The following is a 23,897-nucleotide window of genomic DNA, read 5'->3' on the forward strand; positions in this document are numbered from 1 at the left end:
GCATTAGAGGTTAATTCACCCCATGAGCCCCACTGAGAAAACTTGCACGCCCAGAATGCCACATGGCACCTTGTCTTGAAAATAGACTAAGGATGCCAACCAGATCCATTCTGACCTTGGGCACCAGCTCAGCACATCTGGAGACACTGACCCAGAGGACGGCAAGTACCTCACCTCTGAATAGTGCCCTTCATAGAGTTTCAAAGCCCTCACTAAAAGGAGTTCTCTCCAGAGATTCACAACAACTTCATGAGGCAAGAAGGAGAAAAAGCCTCCTTCCCTCTTCCATACCAGGGCCATGCACCGGGCAAGTGACAGAGCCTCCTGGCCTCTGGTCTAGGGCTTGTGTCATGTGCTTGGAGGATGAGGAGTTGTGATGAGGGTTCTATGCCTTCAAGCAGGTCTTCCTTGAGTGACGGGGGGCGGATGGATACTTCACGGTAGATGCAGTGCAGGGGGGTCACAACCGATGGACCCAGTAAAAGGTTGCCCTGGGAAAAGTTTCCAGGCCATTCCTACTGGCTGCTGCCAGGCGCTAAGTCCATACGATAATGGAGCTACTATGTTTTCTTTGTTATGCCTCATTTACAAGAGAGGGCCTCAGTCAAGAGCCGGTTTTCCCCCAGCCTCTGCACAGAGACCCTTGTGCTGTGGTTGGAATCAACTAGCACTTTTTACCGGGAACTTTGTCCAAGCTCCCTGCACAAATTGCTCTCCTGCCTCTCAGTGAGGTACTCACCCCACCAAGCTCCACGTAAGCAGGCAGGAAGTGCCCCCAGGAGCTTCCTCTGCCAAGAACCCTCTAAGCACATGCTCTTTGGGGGCAGGAACCCAGGGAGGAGACCTGGAGGAGGGAGATGGAAGAGCCCTGGGCTTGGAGTTGAACTCCTAGGTTTTCCTTTTAGCTTCCCCCCCAACTACCTGTGTGACCTTAGAGAGGCCATTTAGAATAACCTGGCCTTATTTTCCTTACTCTTTAAAGGAAGGAGAAGAGTTGATTCAGGGAGGAAGACCATAATTAATGTGCAAGTGTTCTGGAAACTATAAAGTACTATATAAATGCAAGGAAGGATTAAATTATTATCACCTTTTCCCCAAGGAGGACTTGGTGCTCATAGGTACTCGAGTTGTAAAAGGCAATAATGATGATAAATAGAGCACATTCTCTGATAAAACACTTTCGTGGGTTGGCAAGTGAAATGCTGGGCATGGAAAGGTAGGAGTTGTCCAGAATCCCTGACACATTATGCTCTTTTCCTGTGTAAGAAGTACTGGTTGTATCCGACTCTGCACCCAAGTCTAACAAAGCCACTGCACAGTAGATGGAGGTGAGCAGGACCCAGCCCTGGCCGCCAGGAAGCTCACAATATAGAAGGGAAAGCAGACCAGAAGCAATCTACATTGACATATTGTAGTAAGAGCTGCAAAAGGCTTCCTGGGGCGCTGTGGAAGAAGGAAGGAAGGGCATTTAAATTAGATTGTGGGGAGGGAGGTCAAGGAAACTTCCACCAGGAGGCAAAAGCAGCTGAGTCCTTAGGGTAGAAGTCATCTGGACTAACGTAGGGGAGAGGAGATGGCCACTCCAGAGGGACAGGAGGCACGAGGGAGCAGAGCACATTCAGACAATGTCAGCGGCTCTGTGTGGTTGGAGTAAAGGGGCATAAGAGAGGGTGGGGAGACTTTCATTCTGAGAATCTTCATCCAGAAGGTGTTGGGATGCTATCAAAGAAACATACACCAACGAGAAGACAGCAAACGCTGCAAAGCTGGTGATTTGGTTATTGTCACAGCGGAGCTACTGACATACTTCAATGATGAATGGAAACTTCAAAACCTTGAGTATAAGGTATGCGCCTTCATGACCCACTCCTGGATGGGAGAGGGTTAAAGCTGTTGTTTTTGGACCCTGTATAGCCTCGTGATCTCCTGAAACCTAAAATGTGTGTCTTGCACACACGTCAGCTCACTTAGTCTTTCTGTTTCTCTGTCTTTCCTCTCTGGCCTGTACAACCCACCACCTGTGCCTCTCCCCCTTCTTCTGCCATCACTACAGTACTCAGCCATCTGGGGATGCGCACAGGATGTACACGGCATCCACTGTGGGATGAGGGGGCCTTTAAATCTGTGGCTCGCTCCCCCCAAGGCCCTCTCAGTTGCTGGGTTCATCAGCTCATGTATTTGGTTTCCCATTGGTGATTTGGGTTGAAGAAAGAGGCCCAGATGCCTAGCGATGGGAACATTTTTTTTTTTTTTTTGAGACGGAGTCTGGCTCTGTCGCCCAGGCTGGAGTGTAGTGGCCGGATCTCAGCTCACTGCAAGCTCCGCCTCCCGGGTTTACACCATTCTCCTGCCTCAGCCTCCCGAGTAGCTGGGACTACAGGCGCCCGCCACCGCGCCCGGCTAGTTTTTTGTATTTTTTAGTAGAGACGGGGTTTCACCGTGTTAGCCAGGATGGTCTTGATCTCCTGACCTCGTGATCCACCCGTCTCAGCCTCCCAAAGTGCTGGGATTACAGGCTTGAGCCACCGCGCCCGGCCTTTTTTTTTTTTTTTAATGAATTGAACAATAAAATGACAATAAGCAGCTAGAAGATCCCAGTTCACAATGAAGTGAATATCAATCCTTGTGTTTGTATTGACCTTGAATATTTTTTTTTAAATACAGAGCAAGAATTCTCGGGGTGCATTATTATATACATTCTGAATCTCTTCACTGTACAAAACAGAAAATCTATCCTTTATGGACAAGAGCATCTCTGGTGTACAACATTGACTTTAAAATCAACTTTCTAAAGTGCAGGTAGAAGAAAATCTATGGCTACTCTTAGAGACATTCTTCCCTGTCAACATAGATTATGACACTGCTTCCCTGGGTTCCACTGGGGTGGGACAGGGATGAAAGCCATGCTGATAGGAAGCGCACTTGATTTCTTTCCACTTGTGAGAGGAAGGCAATGATGTCAGTGACGGATGGCCATAGCTGCTGTGTTCCACATTATCGTAAGTTTGGCTTCCTGTGCTCAGGACAGATCCTGATTCCTGATGTAACATGAAAACACGAGAGGCAGCTCCCATGAGTCACCTTAAATTCTCTGATTAGAAAGTGACTTTCAACTCCCTTGTAGACTTACTATCAGTAGTGTCCACATGGAGGTGAAAATGAGGGGACACTGTAAGGCAAGCGAGACTCAGCCTTGATGGCACCTGTGCTCAAAGCTGAGCAGGCCTCAGGAGCAGCTGGTGGGCTCAGTATAACTGGCTGCTGGGTCAAGTCCCTTCTGATGTAGAAGGTCTGGGCTAGGACCCAAAAATGGGGATTTCTAACAATTTCCAAGTTGACCTGCAGACCACACTTGAAGAACCACGGTGATAGAGAATCTATGAGCTCAAATAACCCAGAAACCATAGAAAGACCCTAATACTTCCTTGATATGTGAGATAATTACCTGTCAGGAACACATAAAGGGAGTCCACACCTAGAATTAGGGGGATACACTGACCCACAAAGATTCCTTTTCCATTGCAATTGTGAGTGAGCAAATCTAGCAGAGTCTATATCGTATGCATAAAGTCAACAACTAACAAGACTAAGACAATTTAACTAAAAAAATACAACAGTCTATGTATTTTCAAACTTTCCTTGGCATGAATTCAATGGTATGGATCTTAGAATATTTGTTGATAATAAGAGTGAAAGGTAGATTTCCTATTATTTTCACAAATAAACAGGTGAGGTAAATGTTCAGATTTTCTGGTTGGTATGTCTTGATTCTGAACAGTTCCAGTATTCAGTTGTTTTCACCTATAACGTATGGATTTCTCTCTGCAAAAACCTCAGCCCCAGTCTGATGAAGAGAACACCCAAAGCAAAGCTCATGCCCAGAGAAAGGGGCATCGATATGGATTTGGAGCCCTGGCATCAGCTGCTAAGGCTCTGTTGATAATGATGGCAGGTCCCACTGAAGTAAAAAGAAGGCATTTGAAGTATTCTCTGCAGAGATCTATCTTCCTTGCATTCCTCCTCTGTATTGCTCTGATTCGATCTAAAGGAGCTTTGAAAACTTCAAAGAACTTTCATGTTTTGCTAGTTTATCATAAGTGTCTATCTTAAACCCATATTACAATTTTAAGCATGGCCTGGGTAGATACGTGCCATCTTCTGAAATGATTTCTGACACAAGGTAAGTTGTACCAGCTGAGGCCAAAGTGAAAAGAATCATAGGCTGTATGACACTCAGGCTCTCCTACATTCTAAGAGTCTTTTTATTTCCCCCTAATGACCATTATTAATCATTTCAGAAACATGTAGTCTCCTGATATTTTTACTTCTAGACTTGACAAAAAGGAGGGTTTTGAAGTCCTGGAACACCTTTTTATGTAGAGTAGCTCCATTCTTCCAGCACACAGCTACCACAAGGCTAAACTCTCCCTAAGCAGAATGGGATTTATTTATTTATTTTTTAATCCACTGAGGGGAAGTTAGGTGGTGAGGAATTCTTTTTAAGAAATTAGCATTTGGCTTTCAAAATGTTAAGCTACACTGGAAGTGGGTTGTGGAGGCAGAGAGCAGTCACTAGCCATGGAGGAAAGCTCCTCAAATTCTTGTCAGTTTTGGTTTTGGGGAAGAGGTTTTCTTCCTTTTTTATCAGCTCTCTGTCCCAAATCCTATAAGTTATGAAGGAGGGGACCCACCGGCCAGGGCAGGGGTTTCTGTGGCTTGCTGATAGTCACACAGCTGTCCAGGCACCAGTATTTCTGAAATCCTTCCTGAAGAACTTCAGAAAATAGAATTTCAGAAATACTGGTGCCTCAATAGCCATGTTGCGGGCACAGCTGGGCACAGGCCTGGAGGCGGCTCCTGAACAGAGTAGCAGCAAGGGCTTTAAGGGGTCTGCACACGGGTGTTTGATTGGCAGGTCTGTTGACTCTCCGGTCGGATGACTTTCAGGCAAGTTACTGAATCTGTCTAAGCCTCAGTAGTTTTCATCAGCAAATGGGTCTAAGCATCCCTGCTTTATTAGATTGCTAGGGGATGTAATAAGCAAATGCATGCAAAGCTCAGCAGAGGACCTAGCCATAGGCCTCAGTACCATCTCCCCGTGGCTGGTCCCCATTCAGCAATCACAAGGCTTTGGGGGTAGAGAAACATGCTGAGGCCAGCGTACGGAAACTATTACAGGTTTTGATTTTTTTCTCTCCACTCTCCTCCCTCCCCAGTTCAGCTTTCTATTAAGGGATCCCAAAACAACAATGCAGCTCTTGGTGAAAGGAGAAAGAGGAAAAGTGGCCACATCAAGGGCTCAGGGGGCAGCAGGGCCAAGGTCACACGCCTCGTTGGTACAACATCTTTTAATTTGAGGAGGAGCTCAGTCCCTATTGTTTTTAGTAAATTCTCAAACTATGCAGCTCTAAGTTTCCTCTTTGACCCATGTAGCATCAACTCTGCAGTTTGAAATAAGGCTTTGTAAAACTTAGGCAAAAAGTTTTCTTTTCTACTAGAGATGCCGAAGGAGTCACCTGGCATTTGCTGGTAGAACTATCAGTAAAATGGAGACAGCAATCCTGCCCTCAGCCCAACTCCACTGCCCAGAAAGGCTGGCACTGCGGGGACAAAGGGGGCAGTGGTAGCTCACCCTGATGCAGAGAGAGCAGCAAGGGAATCTGATGGTGAGTCAGGTGAGGGAAGCTGCTTGGGTCTCAGCACACCTCGTAGAAAATCCCTCCAGCAACCAAAACCGAATGAAAGGCCAAAGGTAACATAAACCGCCAGCTCCACCAACCACTCAGGCTGCAGACAAGGGAGTGGATTGTTCCAATGGTGGCCGCACCTTTCCTTCGTTCTATTCCCGCTATCTTAGTTCACGCTGACTATGGATCAACTCTGGGATTTCAGACACATCTCATCCTAATTATCAAGTGGCAAAAAAGGCGAGCCGCCATCCCCTTGGAGGTAAAGAGAGGCATGATGAAGTCTTAGGGCCAAGAGGGTTCCCCTGGTGTCTCTCCGGCAGCATGAAGGCCATTGTTTCCGGGGGCCTGCGGCCAGGATCCTGTTATCTGGTCTGGAAGGATGTTCAAACAGCCATGATCGTGGTTTTTTCTAGTGGTGTCGCTGGAAATTAGTAATTCCGTCCAGAGGTGAAAACAGAGTAGCACCTCCACAGCCTGCCCAGGAGATCAGGAATAATCAGGGATAATGAAGCCTCGTTTTAGCATCTGTTTGTTTTGGTTTTTCAGCATTGGCGGGGAATGACAGCAGAAATATTGGCTCCCTGACCCTGGAAGGCTGGAATCACTCCTTGTGGAAGGGAAAACGCCTGGAGGGGGCAGCGGGCACAGGCCTGGAGGCGGCTGTAGGGAGGTAGGGGCTCCGGGCTGGCGGTCCCCCTGCTGGGGAGGACTCGCCTTCACATACAGGACAGAAACATCATCCCTGTGGCAGGGAAACCCGTGCGGTGGGCTGAGCTTCCTCACTCCCTCTCTTTGAAGCTCTCTCAAGCCCCTCTGAGCATTTTCAATTGTACCCCCTTAGCTGCTGCCACCCTTCATCCGGATGCCCCCAAACACTCCACCCTGACACCCTGCAGAATCAGGAGAGAGGATCCGCCTCCTGCGAGAGCTGCCCCATCTGTAACGTTGCCCTCACCACCCAGAGGGAGGAGGAGAGCCCACCTATCCCTCTCGTCCCTTCCCAGCCCCCTGCGGCCACTAGGCTTCCCCCTTCCCGGTCCTAAGGGACCTCCCCGGCTCCGCTCGCTCTGGGCGGGCTCAGGGCTTTGCAAGCGCTGCTGCTGCCACCATCAGGCTGACTGAAGCACTGCAGCCTTCACCTGGCGTCAGGGCCCAAAACAGTGCCCCAGCCCCTGGTGCGGCTTCAAAAGAACAGCTCCTCTCTGCCTCTGCAGTTGCCCCTCACTCAGGTGCAGCTTCCTATGTAAGAAAAAGGCTTCGGAGGGCATTCCCTGAAGAAACAGAACTCCTTGTGAATGTGGGGTGGACCCCAGCGTCCTCTAGCAAGACGCAGGAAAGTGCAGGTCCTAGGATTTAGGGAACGCAACCACTGAGGGATTCAGTGGTGGTTTTGCTTTCTTTGCCACAAGGTCAGTGAGGCAGCGAAGGGTGGGAATCACTCCCGGATGAACGTGCTAAGCTTCCTGTGCAATGAACCAACCGGGCCCCAGTGTTACTCTGAAGCTGTCATTGCTCCCAGCATTGCCAAGGGTGACAGGTGGACTGTCGCTGTGCACCAGAGCCGAGTCACCTGTGACATTTGCAGGTGACTGACAGAAATGGGCACTGACATGCATTAAAGAACAGAAGGACGCGATGGTTTCCTGTGGAAGCTGAGCAGTGGGTGGCTTGGCAGAGGATGTTTCTCTTGGCGTTGTCTCTGGTGACCCAAAGGACATTCAAGGCCTTCCAGAAAGGAACAACTTCCTGCAGGGCACGTCCACACTTCACTTAGTCAGGTTCCTCTGCCTCCTGCCAGGGGCCCTCTTAGCATGTGCTGATGTCATAAGCACTGCTGGCTTCTCATTACCCCTCATTTCATTCCAATATTTCCACACTTATTCACAGCCTTCTATGTGCCCAACAGTGTGCTAGACACCAGGGGTGATAAAAGACTTGGATTTTAATCAACCGATTAAGAGAAGCAAAGTCCCTGCCTTCGTCTCCTTTATTATTATTATTATTATTATTATCAGTCAGAACAGCCACAAAAGGAGCTATTCCAGGAGTAAGTCCTTAATTACTCTTCAGCCCCAAAGCCTGGCCTCTGGAAACTTTGTACCCCGAGGTAAAGCTGAATGCCAGAAAGATAAAGAAACTGACTCAGAAAGAGTATGGAATTAAAAAAAAATCGAGCTACGATGCTACATCCTTGTTCAAAGGTCAGACCTGGGATTCAGTTCCATGATTTTCATAGGAAAACTCCCTAAAATCCTTTTCCAGGCCTAGACACTGGGGATTGCCACAAATTATAAGACCACGACCTGTCTTATGACGTCACAGCTTACGATACTCTCCTGCATTTTTTAGTGTTGATGTGGAACAGCTGGATCTACCAGTATCTTGAGGAGCATCAAGGCACATGAATAAGTGAACCAGACTGAAAATGACTTTAGTCAAGCAAAGTAACCTCTCTGGGGGTATGACAGCATTATTGCCCACTTCTCGTTACTTCTGCTGATGAAATGAGGTAGTGCTTGCAAAAGTCACTCTGCAACTTATGAAGCTTTATACAAACGCTAGTTATCATCACCATCATCATAAGAACATAATTACTGCCACGACTAACAACACCCTCAACAACCAAAAGAATTTGCCAGGCACCTACAAGAAAATTTGCTGGCAAAGAGCAAATAGAATGCATCACCTGCCCCCTAGAAATGTGTCATCCAAAATAAATAGATTGTTGCTAAGAGATAATATTCAGAGAATCTTACAGTTGGAGAGACTTTGGACGTCATCTAGTCTACTCTGTAACCCATTTCTTAGGAATTGACTCCTACATTCCTGATGGCCTGAATTCCACTGTGAGTCAGAACACTCTCAGCAATAAGAGACTGTTCAGTGGGCCAGCCTTAGACATAAGACTTACATATCCGCAGTCATGGAAATAACACCGTCGATTTCTTGCGGAACAATCGGGGTTTTGCTTCACCATTGAGCTTGTCCTGCTAGCCTTCACCAGTTCCTGAAGAGAACAGGCCAAAGTGTGGAACATACAGGTAGATCTGATGACATTCTCTAATCTTAAATGAAGGGTACTCAGTGCCAGAGCCTTGTAAAACATTTCCAACATCTTCTGAGTAGAATCATTTAACTTGTAACCTTGGTTTCCCTAAAGCCAGTATAACTTAGCTTCCTCTTGAGAACAAGAAAGACATCATCAGCAAAATGTCCCTAGGTTTTTGTGCTCACCTGATTCAGTGCTGTTTCCCCTTCTGGTTAGCACTCATCTTCAATGTTAGGCTGCCTGCGTCTCTGACTAGCCTTCAAGCAGACCCACAAACTGGCAAATCCCATTCCTCAATGCACGCTGTCTGCTCAAGTCCAGTATGCAGCCAGCAGTCCTGCCTCTGTGTGCTTCCATGATCTTTTTTCTTCTCTTCCACATTCTTTAGCTAACACATCGCTCTGGCATTCATCTACCTACCATCCTTCTGTGCCTCCTCTGTGGAATGTAGACTAACCATTAAGGTCAGATCCCCCTATACTTATTCTCTTGCTCACTTCAACCATCAGCTAGAAAGAAAGATGAAAAGGTATATTTCCGTTCAATTTTACTTTTTTTAGCCCCATGTGAAACAAAAGAAATAATAAGAAGTAAAAATAACATGTTGATCCCTAAACCCCCTTAGAGAGGACCACAAACCAATAGGCTACTAGCAATGTTTCTCAGGTGTTTACTTAATTCTCTCAATCCATCCTTAAAAGATGTATAATGGTACCCATGGCCATTCACAAGTGGACTCTTCCCTTCCCAAGCTTCCTCTCCCACTTCCCTAACACAGTAGCACTCTAGCCACTCATACTGCCATGGCTTCTGAACATACCACATTCTGTACTGCCTTCTTGTATTTGCAATCACTGTAAGGTATGTAAGAGACTGGAAATCTCTTTTCATGCTTCATTTAGAGAACTCTTGAGCATCCTATAATATCAAGCACGATGTCATCATCTCCTCTTGCAACCTTTTCTGATACCTTTGCTGATCCACCTGTTTTCAGAACACTCTGACAGCTCTGAGCCCATCATGTTGTAACCTTAATGGAAGTGTCTGCTCCCCAACCAGACTAAGAGCTCTGGGGCAGAAATATCATCTTCATTATCTTTGCATCAAAAGCCCCAGCACAGTGCCTGCTGCATAGGAGGCCCACAGTGAGTGCTGGCTGAGTGGCCAAGGGCTGAGCCTCAGTGTCATAAAATGGTATTTGATCACAAAGGAAGGAGCAGTATATTTCACCCACTGAGACACCAGACTATGTGGAGCCCTCAGGGAAAAATGTGGAATAGTGACAGTGATGTTTGTTTGTTATTGCTGCAACTCCTGGCCTCAGACTTCAAATTTCAGTCGTCCAGGCATAAGTTACAAAGAATCTGAACTTGCAACAACTATCCAGTGAATACAGGCCAAGTGAGCAGACCATCTAGATAATTCAGCATGATACGCACACATCCTTTCTGATACTGACATACATAGGCCATCCATTGCAGTTTTAGTTTCAATTATCAAAAAACAATCAGCCTCAGATAAATCTACTTTGCTTTGCCTATGAAGACAGGCAAAGAGTAGGGTGAGAGCATAGCTCCCATTTGAGGAAAGTGGCTGATTTCTTGTAAGTTCTGGAGATATCACACTGATATAACATTAAGTGGTGTGTGTGTGTGTGTGTGTGTTCAGTAAGAGGGTCAGGAGGGCATGGGAAGGCTTCCAGATGCCAGGAAAAACCTGGCCAGGGGATGCAGGCAGGTGTCTATGTTTGGTTGCTTCCTTTGCAGTTATTTCCAAGGAGAAGAAGGATGACTTCCTCTTTCCACCCTTCATGCCCCAACAGAACAGCTTAGCACAGAGCAGATTCACCTGTGCTGGCCACTATTTCCATGGCTTTAACTTGTTACCAAGTATGCCAAGGAATAGCTGACATTTATTTAATGTTCATAGTGGTGTTGACTGTGTACTCACTGAAACATTGTATGCTTACCGAAGACATTTGTTTCCAAGCAGCTTATGCTAAATTGCAGTGATATAAAGGAAACACTTATCCAATATTGACATTTACCAACTTCTAGAAGTATACAGCCAGAATACTCATTTTTACCACTGGGAGAGGAGAGAAAGAATTAAAAAGCATAATGGTCCTAGTTCCTTCAGTGGGTTAGAAGCTTTGAGTGAATGAAAGTTAACGTGCAGTTGGGGGAGGTTCAATGAGGGAGAAGATCCCCCACCCTCTTGTGACCCTTGGCTGTATGACACAGTGCTTTCTGGGAGGACTGAAGCCCTTCCGTGCTTCATAAGAAAGCTTTGGCAGATGGCAGGACATAGCACCCCTTCCCCGACCGTGAGAGAAGTATTCTGATGATCTATAAGGTATCTATATTCTTACTTGACATGCACTTCTAACTGGGTAAATTCTGACGTTCTCTTGGGAAAAGAAAATGACATGCAATGACGTATGGAACAGTACTGTGTCTCGATGCAGTCGATTCTCACATCATTCCTCTAACTGGAAATAAAATCCCACTCTACTTGGAATACAGGATGAAGCGATTACAACCTGGGCACAATATACTGGCTGGCTTTGCTGCTCACTCCCTTATGAATAGCTGTGATGGGATATGAAATCCAAGGGAACAGTTAGCCCCCAGAGCAGCTGCTCCCACCGACCCTGCTCCGAGAATGCTGGGATGTCTCCTGGCCTTGAGGCAAGACTGGAGCTCCAATCACTCTGCTGCAAGCACCACCAAAGTCAAGATCACTGTGGTGGGGAGAGTTGCAGTGTGCATTCCAGTATGCTCATGATCTTACTGACCTTCTCCACTGATGAATTAGAACACCCCTCTTTCCACACACAGGACAAGTTCAGTGCCTGTCTGTTTCCTGATGGACCCCAATAAAAAATGCCTGCACTGTTTTTTTTACCTAAGGTCATCTCAACAACTTACAAGGATAAGGACTGTAGCTACTAAATAATGCCTATGCCCCTCTAGCCCCCTTAGCACCCCCCATATATGTCAGACCATAAAACCAGTGCTTTTGGCCCTCCTCCTCACTCCTCCATTATGGGCAATTTTCTTTTCCTTATCCATGTTTCCAAAACAGTTTATCTTTTTATCTCCTTGGAAGAAAAGTACTCCGCAAATCAAAGGTATCATTAGTATTGTTATTATTTTGCCATTGAAATCTCTTCAATTCGCTCTGGATTATTCATGTGCTTTTTTGGGTCTGCAATATAATGCTGCCTAAGTCACCCCCACTGGGCTGAACAAAAAAGAGAAATTGCATCTTCAGGCCTAATCTCCTGCTCCACCCCATCTCCTGCTGGCCCTGGCTTCCACCAACACAGGCGCACACCAGGCAGGGCTGCTCCTTGGTACCATGCCTAGCTTGTGGCTGCCTGTTCCAAGCCAAATCCTTCTCTGTACACCCAAGAGGGGGACCCCATGGTATCCTCTTAGAGCAATGTGAATGCCTTGACCCCACCCCACCCGTCCTTCCCCTAGGGAGCTTCTTTTCCATCCTCAATAGGTCTGGCTGGCAACTGAGGACTCCCTACTGAGACATAGACACGCAGCCACCCCCATTTCCAACAGACATGCCCCAGTTCCCCCACCCGAAGATCTGTTAAAGAAGTGGTCCCACACCCTTGGCAGCTGTGCATTGACCTTCCGGCACAAAAGAACTGATTCTTCTTCCTCTAGACAAGACGTCATCCCACTTGGGGTTCTGGTAGGAGGGAGAAACACACATTACTTCCCTCATCTTTTGTTTTATGGCATTTCTGAGCGAGTGTAAGTGTTTCCAAAGTTGCTGTTCACTCCCCACTTTGTTTCCTGATTCCTTCTCTGCCTGTACCCTCTATGATCGCTCCATTCCTTAGGCCACCTCTGATGTGTTCAGGCTCTCTTCCGATGCCTCCCCCACCTTGGCCCTCCCAAGGGAACTCCTTGCTAGTTCAAGCCTCTTGCAGTGGCTCCTCCCTTTCCATGCTTCTTGTCATCTCCATGGCTCCCTTTACCCTGGCTTGCTCCCTCCACTCACTCTGTTTTACCTTTCTGTCTACTAGACACCTTTCTATTCCCTAGGAGATTCAGATCACCATGACCCTCTGCCCTCTGCCAGCCACTGACAGCCCCTTTTGGTGTTCCCAGCCAGGCAGGAGAGCAAGTGGGCTGCTTAGATTCTTCCCAGTAGGGAGATGGTACCTCAAATGCATCCTTAGCCCAGGGATGCCATTAACAGATCAATGCAAGTTTTCACTTTTACCCCAATAGAGTACAGTGTGCATGCAAAGCCAAGATATCTGGGTTCAGCAGAATTAGAACCTTCAGAACCGCAAAATCACAAGGCAGGCAGGACACTCTAGGAATGCCAGAACAAAATGCCAGAGAGCAAGGGAAAGAACACCTTTCTTACGAGTGTCTGGAGTAGAAGGTGCCAAGTTCTTGCTACTGTGTCTCCCCTGTCTCAGAAGTGGAGATCGGAGATCTCCCTGGAGGCAGGGAGTCATCAGTCCTCTAGGACCTTATTCCCTTCAAGCTACCTAAGATGTGCATGTGCAGGCTGGATGGGATGGGGCTTGAAGCTTAAGGAGGGCATGGAAGGAAATAGTTGTGGCTGAACTGAAATGATAAAAGAGAAAAAATGTAGCAAGTTCTAAGTTTATGGATGACAAGATAATCGATTATTTTTTCACCCAGGGGCAGAACATGACTATTCTCAGCAGGAGGGAAATTGTGCTGTGACATTATCCCTCTTTGAACAAAGCACAACCGTCCTGACAGCTGAGGGAAGAGGTATCTAAAGAAAGGGAGAAGCCCACAAACAGTACACACTGGCAGCTCTCCATTCCCTTGTTGGGAGCCAGGCCCAGGGACGCTGGCAGGGGTGGAATCGGGAGGAATGTTATTTAGCCTTACTACTGCCACCTTAAGAAAGATAAAGAAATACTTGATCTCAATCTACATGAAAAGCCCAAACTTTCAAAGAATAGGGACCCACCATATTACTGATACTAATTATATGTTGATTTCTGTTCTCTGTCTCTCTAAAGGGTTATGAAAAAAAGTAAAGGTAAATAAATATTTGACAAATTAGGAAGAAAAGGATGACTGGAACGGACTTTAAGAGTTTATTTGTATCTTGAGAGCACTGCTTGGAGCACTCTCTCTGCACGGGGACCAGGATACTGGGAGCATGGAGCTGGGGAATCGTGTTCCCAGAAACTCCTCAGTGCCACGCAGATTCCCACTGTGAGAGGTGTTGGACAGCAGATGGCCATGTCATCGGAGTGCCAGATAAGGCACTAAAAACAACCCTGGACATTTGTTGTCTCTGAGGGAAAGGCCATCCCCTGAGTCTCTTCGCATTTCCTGGGAGAGGCATCCCAGCATGCAGGAGGCAGGGGTCAAGCAGGTGGCTCTGTGAGACTGCCAGGTAGGGGTGTAACCTCAGACCTCAGTTCGGGGCATAAGAGTGGAAGCCATGTAGAGCCATGTGGGCTGGACCTCCTATGACCTGTTGGACATGGATGCGTTCTATCCAATAAGTTGATGAATGCATGACACTGGGTAGGGGTTGGGCACAGTACATGAGCTAAGCATATATGTGAAGATGGTCAAATAGAATCCTCTGGGGAATTCATAATGCTCAAAACAACACCCACACAAACAAATGTCCACAGATCAAGGCAAAAGATAACCACATCATATTGCAGTGAAGTCCATAAAACACCTTCTCACTTGATGGCTTGACCCCTTTATTCCTGTAGTCAGAGGCTGTCTATTCAAGAAACATACCATGTACAGGGATGCAGGGTATCTGACCAGCCATGTCCACTTGGGTCTCCTAATCTTTGTTTAGACCTGTTTTCCAGCCTCTGGACAAGGTATCTACCATTTGGTAGGGTGGACAGTGACGGCCAAGCTCAGAATACTCCAGGAGCACAAGGCATTAAGAACTGCATGATGTTATGGTTTCTTCCTAGCGCTCTCAGGACTCGGGGTAGATAAAATAGAGCATTTAACATCCATAGATAAATATTTAAAGATTCACATGAAGCAGTCAAGAAACATCTCCAGACCAAGAAAGAAGTAAGCACAACAGAAGATGTACACTGTAATGATTCAGACAGCCACAGGGATACTTAGACACCTATAGCCTTCTTATGCCAATCTAGGTAAGTATCACGGATCAAGCTTCTAAACACAAAAAAGACTGATTAGAGTATGCACTGGTCCCATGCAAATGTGAGTTTGTGTGTTTATGGGGGGTTGGTTGGAAGATTCCCTCCTTCTCTCAGGGGTTCTATATTGAAACTTCCTGAGTGAACTAGTAAGAAGCAAAGAATGGGAGTGAGTGAGTGTGTGTGTGTGTGTGTGTGTGTGTGTGTGTGTGTGTATGTGTGCTCATAAGCAAGCACACACACATGCAAGAAAGAGGGTAATCTTACAAAATGGTGATATAACTGAACCTGTCTTTATACCAGTGTTCTGAGATAGTTCTTATTCATTCAGCCTGAAACTCTGGGGAAGGCAATTTATCTTCCTGCTGCTGTAGGGAGCCCTGGTGAGAAGCACACAACCATATGAATATATGAGAGTGTGTGTGTGTATGTGTACATACATTATTATCATTATACACAGGCATTAGTATGCACATACAAATACAAAGAAGGGGCCCCTTCGGTTTCATGAGGAGGGCCAGAAGCAAAGTTTGAATTGCACAGATAAGGAGAAAATCTGCAGTGACCACAAGTACTGGTGGGAGAACAGAAGAAGGAAGCCAGGTTTTTGCTTACATTTGGCTTCTCCCCGACAGGGGAGAAACAGAAGACATGCTGTTTGCTTGCAAAGCCAGCCACCCTTGGAGGTGCTTTGCTTTCTCGAAAACTTTTACCCTTCATTTAATCAACAGATGGACGTGCTCTGTTGTGGATTTTTTTTCTGAGAGTCTTGCACCTCTAAGAGCTGTGTTGGCTGGCATAAATGCAGCCTCAGATGGCAGAGGTGCATTGGCATTCCAAAAGAGTGGGAAGGAACGCATGTACTTGCCCCTTCAAACTCAATTCCACAGGTGACTTTTGATGCCTTTCTCTAAACAGGCACTCACATTCCCTCTCCCGAATTTCCCTCTCCTTCCTGCACCACTACCAGCCCCAGGGCTCCCAGTGGCAAGGAGCCTAGAGGTGGCAAAGTTCTTTCTGGAGAGTCCACCTGCTTCTCTGCCCCTGCTAGGCTGCAGAAAGGAAACAATCAGCACCACGGGCGAAATTTCATTTTATACCCTGAATTCAGTGCTGTGTAGGATTCAGAATTCAACCTAATTTAGAGAACTCATTGACGTTCAATGAAACTCTTTACAAGCTTTTCCCAACCACTGCAAGTTACCCCCCACAATGCATTCTGTAATTGCAACCCCCTTTTCAACAGTGCAAACCACACACATTCGCTTTCGAATACACTTGTGCAAGTCGGACCCTATTCAAGCTGAAATATTCACCTAAACCAAGCTCCCCCTCCCTGCCATCTCCTTCCCTGGCCTGGGTCTGAAGGAGAGGAGGTGCCCAGAAGTTCAGAGTGGCATAACCACAGAGATACTACCTAATTAACATACCAGAAGCATAAAGAACTCATTTGCATTGGAGAGTTTGAGCTGGATATTGACAAGTGAAAGGAGAAAGTCATTCCCCTCCCCTCCCATACCCCTTCTTTCCAAAGGAAAATAAACAGTACCATTTTGTTGCATTTGCAAAGGCAAAGAGGCAATGCCAGGGCATCTCAGCCCGGCACCGAGAGACGCATCCATCAGTCCGAGTTCCCGAAGCCTGCCCACATTCCTGCCCACAGCCTCCCGCGCCCTGACAACCCAGCCGACTTTCTTCCAACTCCAGCAGCGCAGGGGTCCTACCTTGACTGAAAAGGAAGAAGCAGATGAAGAGCAGGTCGAGCTGGAAAGGTTTCATTCCTTAGCGCAGCGAAGGAAAGCCGGCGGGGTAACTTGGGTATGCAGTTAGTTTCTCTGCCTTGGCGGCTCTCGGTGCTCAGCCTCCGCCGGTCCTCTCGGGTTCGCGCCTACCATCTGTCCGTCCGTGGGTCCCTCCGGGTGGCTTCGGTCTCTGTGCCTCTGGGTATCTACAGCCAGCAGACACAAACTGCCTGTTTTCAGCCGCCTCGGGAAGCCGGGATTGTCAGCAATGTCCCCACTCGGAGCAGATCCATTCTCTGGCTCTTGGCATCCCAGGCACACGGCTTCCTCAGGCGGGCTCCTCCCACAGTGAGCGAGCGAGCTAGTGACGAGTGACAGAAGGACTCCTTTCACTGAAGCTGAGGCGAGGGGAGAGGGAGGGGAGACAGGTCATAATTAAAGAGGAAACAGTCGGAAAAAAAGAGATCTATGCAAAACGGACAGTGGGGGAAAAGGTTGTGTTCTTTCTTTTCCCTAAATAGGGAAAAATTCAGCTTTTGTCGTCATTATTGACCAAAAGGCATCTTGAGCTTGGAGCGGAGCTGTGACTTTTTGTCCACACGGCGTCCTGTTTAACAGTGAAGTTAAGGATGGGTATATGCATGCATGTGCACAAAAACATGCATGCCCTGCCTTTGCACAGGAACTGGAAACTGGGCTGAAAGGGAACTAGGAAGGGGGGGTGTGCATCTTTCCCTAGGAAGGACTTGGCCAATGTGTGCAGCGGGAGGCTCAGAGTTGGAGGAGAGATAAGCATGCTTTGCATTTCTGAGAGTTTCCTGTGGGTGGGTGGGTGGAGGGGGGGAGGTAGGTAATAAAACCTGAACATTTGGATCTTAGTTTGCTTTGCACTGCTCCTGGAAGACAAAATGCAGGAACTAAAGGAAAGGCAAGTAGGTTTGTGACACACACCCATTTATTATTATTATCCTGGTTTGTGCATTTCCTAACGAGGACAGGAGAGCAGCCTGTCTTTGCATTCAGAGCCTCTCTAATGAGCGCTCCATCACTCTGAGCCTGTGTTTTCTCCAAGAGGTGCTGTGAGTCCAATTGCGAAGGAGAGGCCAAGGTCATAGGCAACCGCTTCCTAAGGATCTTCAAGTCTTTTACCTGTCATGAAATTCACACTCCACTCTCAAATCAAACTCGATTTCCTCCAGGATACCAACATGAATTTATCTGGGTCTATTTACTTAATAGACATTTAGGCATGCTTGGTATAAACAGGCCATGGAGGGAAGTAAAATAATAGGCACAGACCATGCCTTCAGAAGCTCATAATCTAGTGTGCAAGCAGAGTATACACAGAAGATACAAACTCTAAGGACGTAGCAAAGCAACACAGAAAAATATTCAATGTTATGCAGTGTGAGAGAGAGAGGCGAAGAGAGAGGAGAGGAAATGAAAGAGGCTCCCCTGACATGTGCCATTTAGCGTTCAATTCTAAAATCAATCATTGCTTTCTTCAGTCCCTGGACCTTGGGGAGGTCTTCTGGAAACTCTGAGCCTTTCCTCCTTCAGTAGCACACCTTTTGAGGACTCTGCTGACTACCAGGCACATTCCAACTCCAAGTTTCCATGCGAATGTTAACTTTAAGAAATTATCCCATGGTATTTGTGAACAAGAAAGAAAGAAGCAGAGGCATATAGAAGTGTGCTAGTAGGAGCTGATACCTGGTAGTTGACACCAAAGATCTACAAATTGGTAGGTGTCTGCTTTGTTGACTTTTCTATTCTTAACTTAATAGTTTATTTAACTGCATCGCTTAGAGGTTGTTAAACATATCAAAGGGAAATTTGTAAGCAAACTTTGGGGGGGAGAAAAAGAAATGCTGAGCAACAGAAGCTAAGAGGACACAGAAGAGGCAACCCATTAGCTAAATTAACAAACAAGTTACTGAAGCAGTGTCAGCTCCGCCTGAGTCCATTAGCCTGGTATAAGAGATCATGCAATAAATGGAAGAGGCAAATCAGAAACACACACAGGAGATGAGGAATAATTTTCAATAACATATGCCAAATAACACATTAAGACTGAAAATAACTATGTATAGCGCCGTCACCTTAGTACTAGGTTTCCATTAAGCCTGTGGGGTTTTGGGGAGAAATTTCAGGTGTCTGCGTGCCATTCTTGCAGTGAATAAGATACATATTAGAATGCAGATTCTTCATCAAATTTAGCAACATTTGATGTTTTAACTAAAGATTTATCCTTTAAGCTGTTGTTTAATTTTGAGTGCTAATTCCTCAATGGCCCAGGGACCAGATTTGCTTAATTCGGCCCCAGAGGGAACTGTTACAAAACCAGGGTCACAAGGCTAGTGAAGTGTGCAATACGCAATAATCAGGCACACGTACAGGCGTGCGCACTCCACACTCGCACTCACTCTTGGAAAGAAGAGGGGGGCCTGGGAGATCCGGGTTGGAAGGATCTTGTTTCGCTCTCCCGTTGGTCCCCAACACTGGCCTCATGGCCCCCTTACTGGCTCCAGGTACCCCCCTCACCCCCACCGCCCAGCCAGCTGGGCCTGTTCCCCTCTCCACTCCCCTCTGCTCCCTCCCTGTAACCTCCGGTCTCCGGCAGAAAGAAAAAAAAAAAAAAAAAAAAAAGCTTGGATTAAGTGATGAGCTGCCCGCCTCTAAAAGGACCAGGAGGCATCTCAAGCCTGAGTGCCGGAAAACCCACGGCAATCTTAGGCAGCCACCACGTGGGGCAGAGAACGCGAGCAGTACCTGCAGGACCCACAGCCGGTCGGGCTCTGGCGCCAGCCCCGACGGCGGCCCCGCCATCTCCGCCCGGCTGCCCGCGGCCTCACCTCCTCCGGGGGCTCGGTTAGCCTCCTGGCGCTGCAAGGCTGCCTGCGCGCGGTTCGCTCCCGAGGAGGGAGGAGGAGGGAGACGGCGAGGAGCCGACGGCTCCACCTGATGGAGAAGCTCGGAGAGTCCCTAAACCTCGGAGTGCGCTGCAAGAGGGGAAAGGAGAGAGACCGCCGCCCCTGCTGGAAGCCTTCGCGTCTGTGGGGCGGCGCGCGGGGGACGGGGTCTCTGGGGACAGTCGGTGGAGGCGGCAGCCCTAAAGAGACAGCCGAAAGCCAGCAACTTGGAAAACCGCCCGAATTCCGGTTTTCTGCACATCCAGGCTGGCTCCAGGTCTCTTGAGCCCACCGTGCAAGCCGGTGGGATGCCAGCAGGTGGCATCCTCTCCAGCGTTTCTTCACCAGGCGTGGAGCCCGGAGGCCGAATCCATCGGTCCCCAGCCCCCTCCCCAAGCCTCCAGTGCCAAGTGCTGTGTCCTGTGAGCCCCTGGCCCGCCCCCCACCTCCGCCAGCAGGGCAAGCGGGAGCAGGGTGGCCCAGATGGAGGCGGGAGCCTACAGAGGAGGGCGGCCCGCCCCAGGTTCTGCTGCTGGCTGGCCAAGAAGTGAAAAGTGAAAGGAGGGCAAGGCTCCCCCGGACAGCTTCCAAGCCCTGCTCTCCTGCTCTTCCAAGCCTTGCTGCCTGGAGGCAGTAAGTTGCTCCCAGGGTTTTCTGAGATCTGGGACGAAGAGAGTGATGTGCAAGGTTCTGGGTCCCGGTGCAAGAGTGAGGGGTACGGCTGTCGAGTGCTCTGAGCAGGCTGGCATTCAGGCACACTGCAGACCTCAGCTCACCGCCACTTTCTCCTGACTTTCCTCGTAGCTGTCAGCCCATTGTCTAACATGTGTTATTCCCTCAGTTTGTCCAAAGGCCTGTTTTGGATACTTAAAGACATGGGGAATGACTATGAGAATTCCTGTTCCTGGAAAGTTTATCCTCTAATTGGAAAGAGGTATATACAGGTGTGTATGTGAGAAAAGATTATAAAACATCTCAATGGCATTTTAATAAGAGAAATTGCCCTGGATGGCATCTGCCTGGGCCCTTCCTTTCCATTAGAGATGCATCCTTCTAGGTTAGCTTGCTTGGGGCCCTGCAGGAAAGCTGCAGGCTGAGGCAACAGTCCAGGGCCCCCATCTGGGCCCAGTGTCCCTACTGTCCTATCCTTCTCCATCTCCCCCACAGCCATGCTGGCCAGGCTTCCTGTCACAGTTATTCCGTGTTCATGAGGCACCATTATCACCAAGGAGAGGGAGCGGCTCTTTTAAGAGACGGGCAGTCATCATGTACAGAGAATTTCCTGTTTAATGCCTCTTCACAGTATTTGTTGCAGAGATACATTAGAAACCACATTCCCTTTTTGTTTTTCATATATCCTGCCAGTACTGGTTAAACCTCTTTTGTCCAGGAATTTAACACATTTTGAACAGCCTCCTACTGGGAGTTCAGGGTAACCTGACTCTCCAGTTGTAGGTAAGTTAATAGGGACTCCAAGCTCCGTACACTTCCAGAGAGTCGTCAGAGGTCCTCGCTGGGTGGCAGCCTTTATGACCTGGGCAGTCACAGTCTTCTGGCCTATTTCTTTTTCGTTTATCTGAAACAGATTTCTTCCTTACTTCTGTGAAGGTGGATTACGAGACCTTAACCCCTGTTCCCTGCAGTTGGTCTTTCCATTGTAGAGGGAAAGTATCAGAGAACCAGATATTCAACTTTCAGAAGCATCCCCCAAAGGGCAGGGTGTCTGCTCCCCTGATTCATCAAGGATGAGGCCTCATGGAGGGAGTCTGGTGAGCCTTTTGATGTGGTGCTGGCCTGGCCACTGCTAACCATTGTAGCCCTTTAATGAATCTGGGCACACCTTTCTTCATCTATTAAATGACTGGTTTGAGCCAGTGGATCTCCAGGATTCCTCAGAATCCTAAAATCCCATTGTCTTCTGTTCCAGAGGTCACACCTTTCCTCATGCAGACATATGGAAGTGCTCTTTAATGCCATCAGGGTTAGGGCAGATGATTTCAAGTGGTGGGTCACCATCCCCAAGGAGACAAGTGAGCAAGTGACAATCCTGAGATCTGCGTGGACCTCTCTGCTGTGATGGGTTCTGACTTTTCCTCAAACTGCTTCGTGTTCATTCTACTCAGTCTGAGAGCCCTCAGTCTTTCCCCAACTTACTGAACTCATGTCTTTCCCTTGTCTCCTTGTTTTCCCTAGAACCAGACTCCACATCCAGACTTGGTTCTGGGTTCCAGAACAGACTTCCTTCAACATACGTTCTACAACCATGTTGGATGCAAAATGCAAACATTGTGTTAAAGTAAGAGTGGTGATGCCAGAGTGGCTAACTGGAAAAGACTTCCTTTAAAGGGAGCGAGGACAAAGATGCCTTGTATTTCTTGTGTCTTAATGTGAATCACACTTTACGGTAAAAAGTGTCTAATCCTGTATTTTCTCTGGTACCCTGGCAGCCCATGAAGGTAGGGACAGCACCTCTCTAGTTCACAGCTGTGTCCACAGCTCTTATCCAGGTAAGCAGTAGGCTCTCACTACATACTGTTGAATGAATAGTAAAGTTTTACCTAGTGCCCCACATCCTATTTCCTGTTTTCCTGTTTTCCGAATCCAATTTAACTTATTCTTCCCTCTGTTATTAAACCATTGTCAAACATCTGGCATGTGCCTGCCACTGCTCTGGCTGTATTTTATGAGGATGGGTAATGAATTGAGCCTATATATAGTTTGCAAAATGTGGAACACACTTTAAGAGGCATGGCACTAAAGAAATGAAAGATATTTTTATCTCTTCAGCATCATTCTGCACAAGGATACAATTCTCTAGCAGCACTGTTTAAGAACAATAGACCTGTTTAGCCTTGACACACTCATGCATGCAGGGCACTGGGTATTCAATTCACACGGGAGCTGCATTATCTGTCTCAGCAAAGACCTGAAGAGTGTGTAATTTACAGGGAAGAAAAGATATAAGAAATATTGTGAAAGGAGATGGCAGCGCTCCATGCCTTGTGTCATTGCTGGCTGGGTGCGTAGGCCAGGACCTTCCAAAAAGCTCTGGGGATGGCACCAAAGACAAGCTTCAGCTTCCCTCTTTAGGGTTTGAAACAGGTCTTGTGTCATTTTGGAATATGCCATGTGCTCTTTTTGTGTATGTGAATAGGCTAATTATGTGGAAATTATTGGAAGACAAAGTGATATTCCAGTTACATGACTCATTTGTGATATTCAAAGTCTTAGAAATTATACTGCATTTATTCTTTTCCTCCATTCTTCTTTTTCATGGCCCTCCCCTGAGCCATCCCCCATACCTCCCACCTATGTTATAAATTAGTAAACTTTTATAGCAGCCAAGGGAGTGAAAGGTCTCACTCAAAGTTCCTTTAGGCTTTCTTCTTAGATGACAAGTTTTACTTTTCTTTTTGTTTATTACATACAGTATTCCTTTTTCCTTCCCATCTTTATATAATAAAATTGTGTATATTAGCATATTAGATATAAGTTATATATGTAACATGTAACGTTATGTAAGTTCATATATATATGCAAAACTTTACATACACACCCAAAAAACTTTTCTATTACCATGCTAGCAATCAATGTGCCTCCTACCCAAATATTCCAAATTGCTCAGCCCTAGACCAGATTTTCATGATCTCTATCTGAACTTACAGCATCCTCAACTCACTGCCTAGTCTGCAGACTAACAAAGACCCTCTCCACTGCCTAAGCTACTGTTCTACCACATAAGTGCATTTCAAACGCAGTTCTGTAATATCATTCCCTTGCTTAAACATGTGGATGGTTTCTGCCCTGATCCACTCATACTGCCATAGCAAAATATCACAGGCTGATGGCTTAAATAACAGAAATCCATTTTCTCACAGTTCTGGAGGCTGGAAGTCTAAGATCAGGATGCCAGCATGGCCAAGTTTTAGTGAGGGTTCTCTTCCTGGCTTGTGGATGGCCACCTTTTGCTGTGTCCTCACATGGCCTGTCCTCAAATGGGAGACATCGCTCTGTCCTCCTCTTCTCATAAGGACACCAATCCTATTGGATTAGGACCCCACCATATGACCACATTTAACCTTAATCACCTCCTAAAAGCCCTAGGTCCAAATACAGTCACATTGGAGGTTAGGGCTTTAACCTATGACTTTCAGGAGGATACAATTCAGTCCATAGTAGTCACCAAGATAGAGCATAAACCTGTTATCATGATATATAGGGAGAGTCAAAGCAACATAGCTTTCCTGTCCCATTGCCAGTTCCCTCCTTCACAGCCTGAACCTCGGTCTTGCCAAATGCCTCTTTATTGATTAGAGACAGCAGACACTGTTACTT

At 47.1% G+C, this 23,897-nt stretch overlaps 1 protein-coding gene and 1 pseudogene across 2 annotated transcripts in view; one reads left to right on the plus strand and one right to left on the minus strand.

The window, feature by feature from the left end:
- Positions 1 to 17,338, minus strand: part of KIRREL3 (kirre like nephrin family adhesion molecule 3) — a 578,853-nt gene extending 561,515 nt beyond the window's left edge. For both annotated transcript variants that reach the window (XM_050755683.1, XM_050755682.1), the window contains exon 1: positions 16,633 to 17,338. In XM_050755683.1, coding sequence (XP_050611640.1) covers positions 16,633 to 16,687 — 55 coding nt within the window. In that variant the 5' untranslated portion in view covers positions 16,688 to 17,338. The remainder of the gene's footprint in view (positions 1 to 16,632) is intronic.
- Positions 17,339 to 19,614: 2,276 nt separating this feature from the next.
- Positions 19,615 to 21,921, plus strand: LOC126934870 (putative uncharacterized protein KIRREL3-AS3; annotated as a pseudogene).
- The last annotated feature ends 1,976 nt before the right edge of the window (positions 21,922 to 23,897 follow it).

This window comes from Macaca thibetana, chromosome 14, assembly GCF_024542745.1.
Source record: "Macaca thibetana thibetana isolate TM-01 chromosome 14, ASM2454274v1, whole genome shotgun sequence".
In the NCBI taxonomy this organism is placed as follows: Eukaryota; Metazoa; Chordata; class Mammalia; order Primates; family Cercopithecidae; genus Macaca; species Macaca thibetana.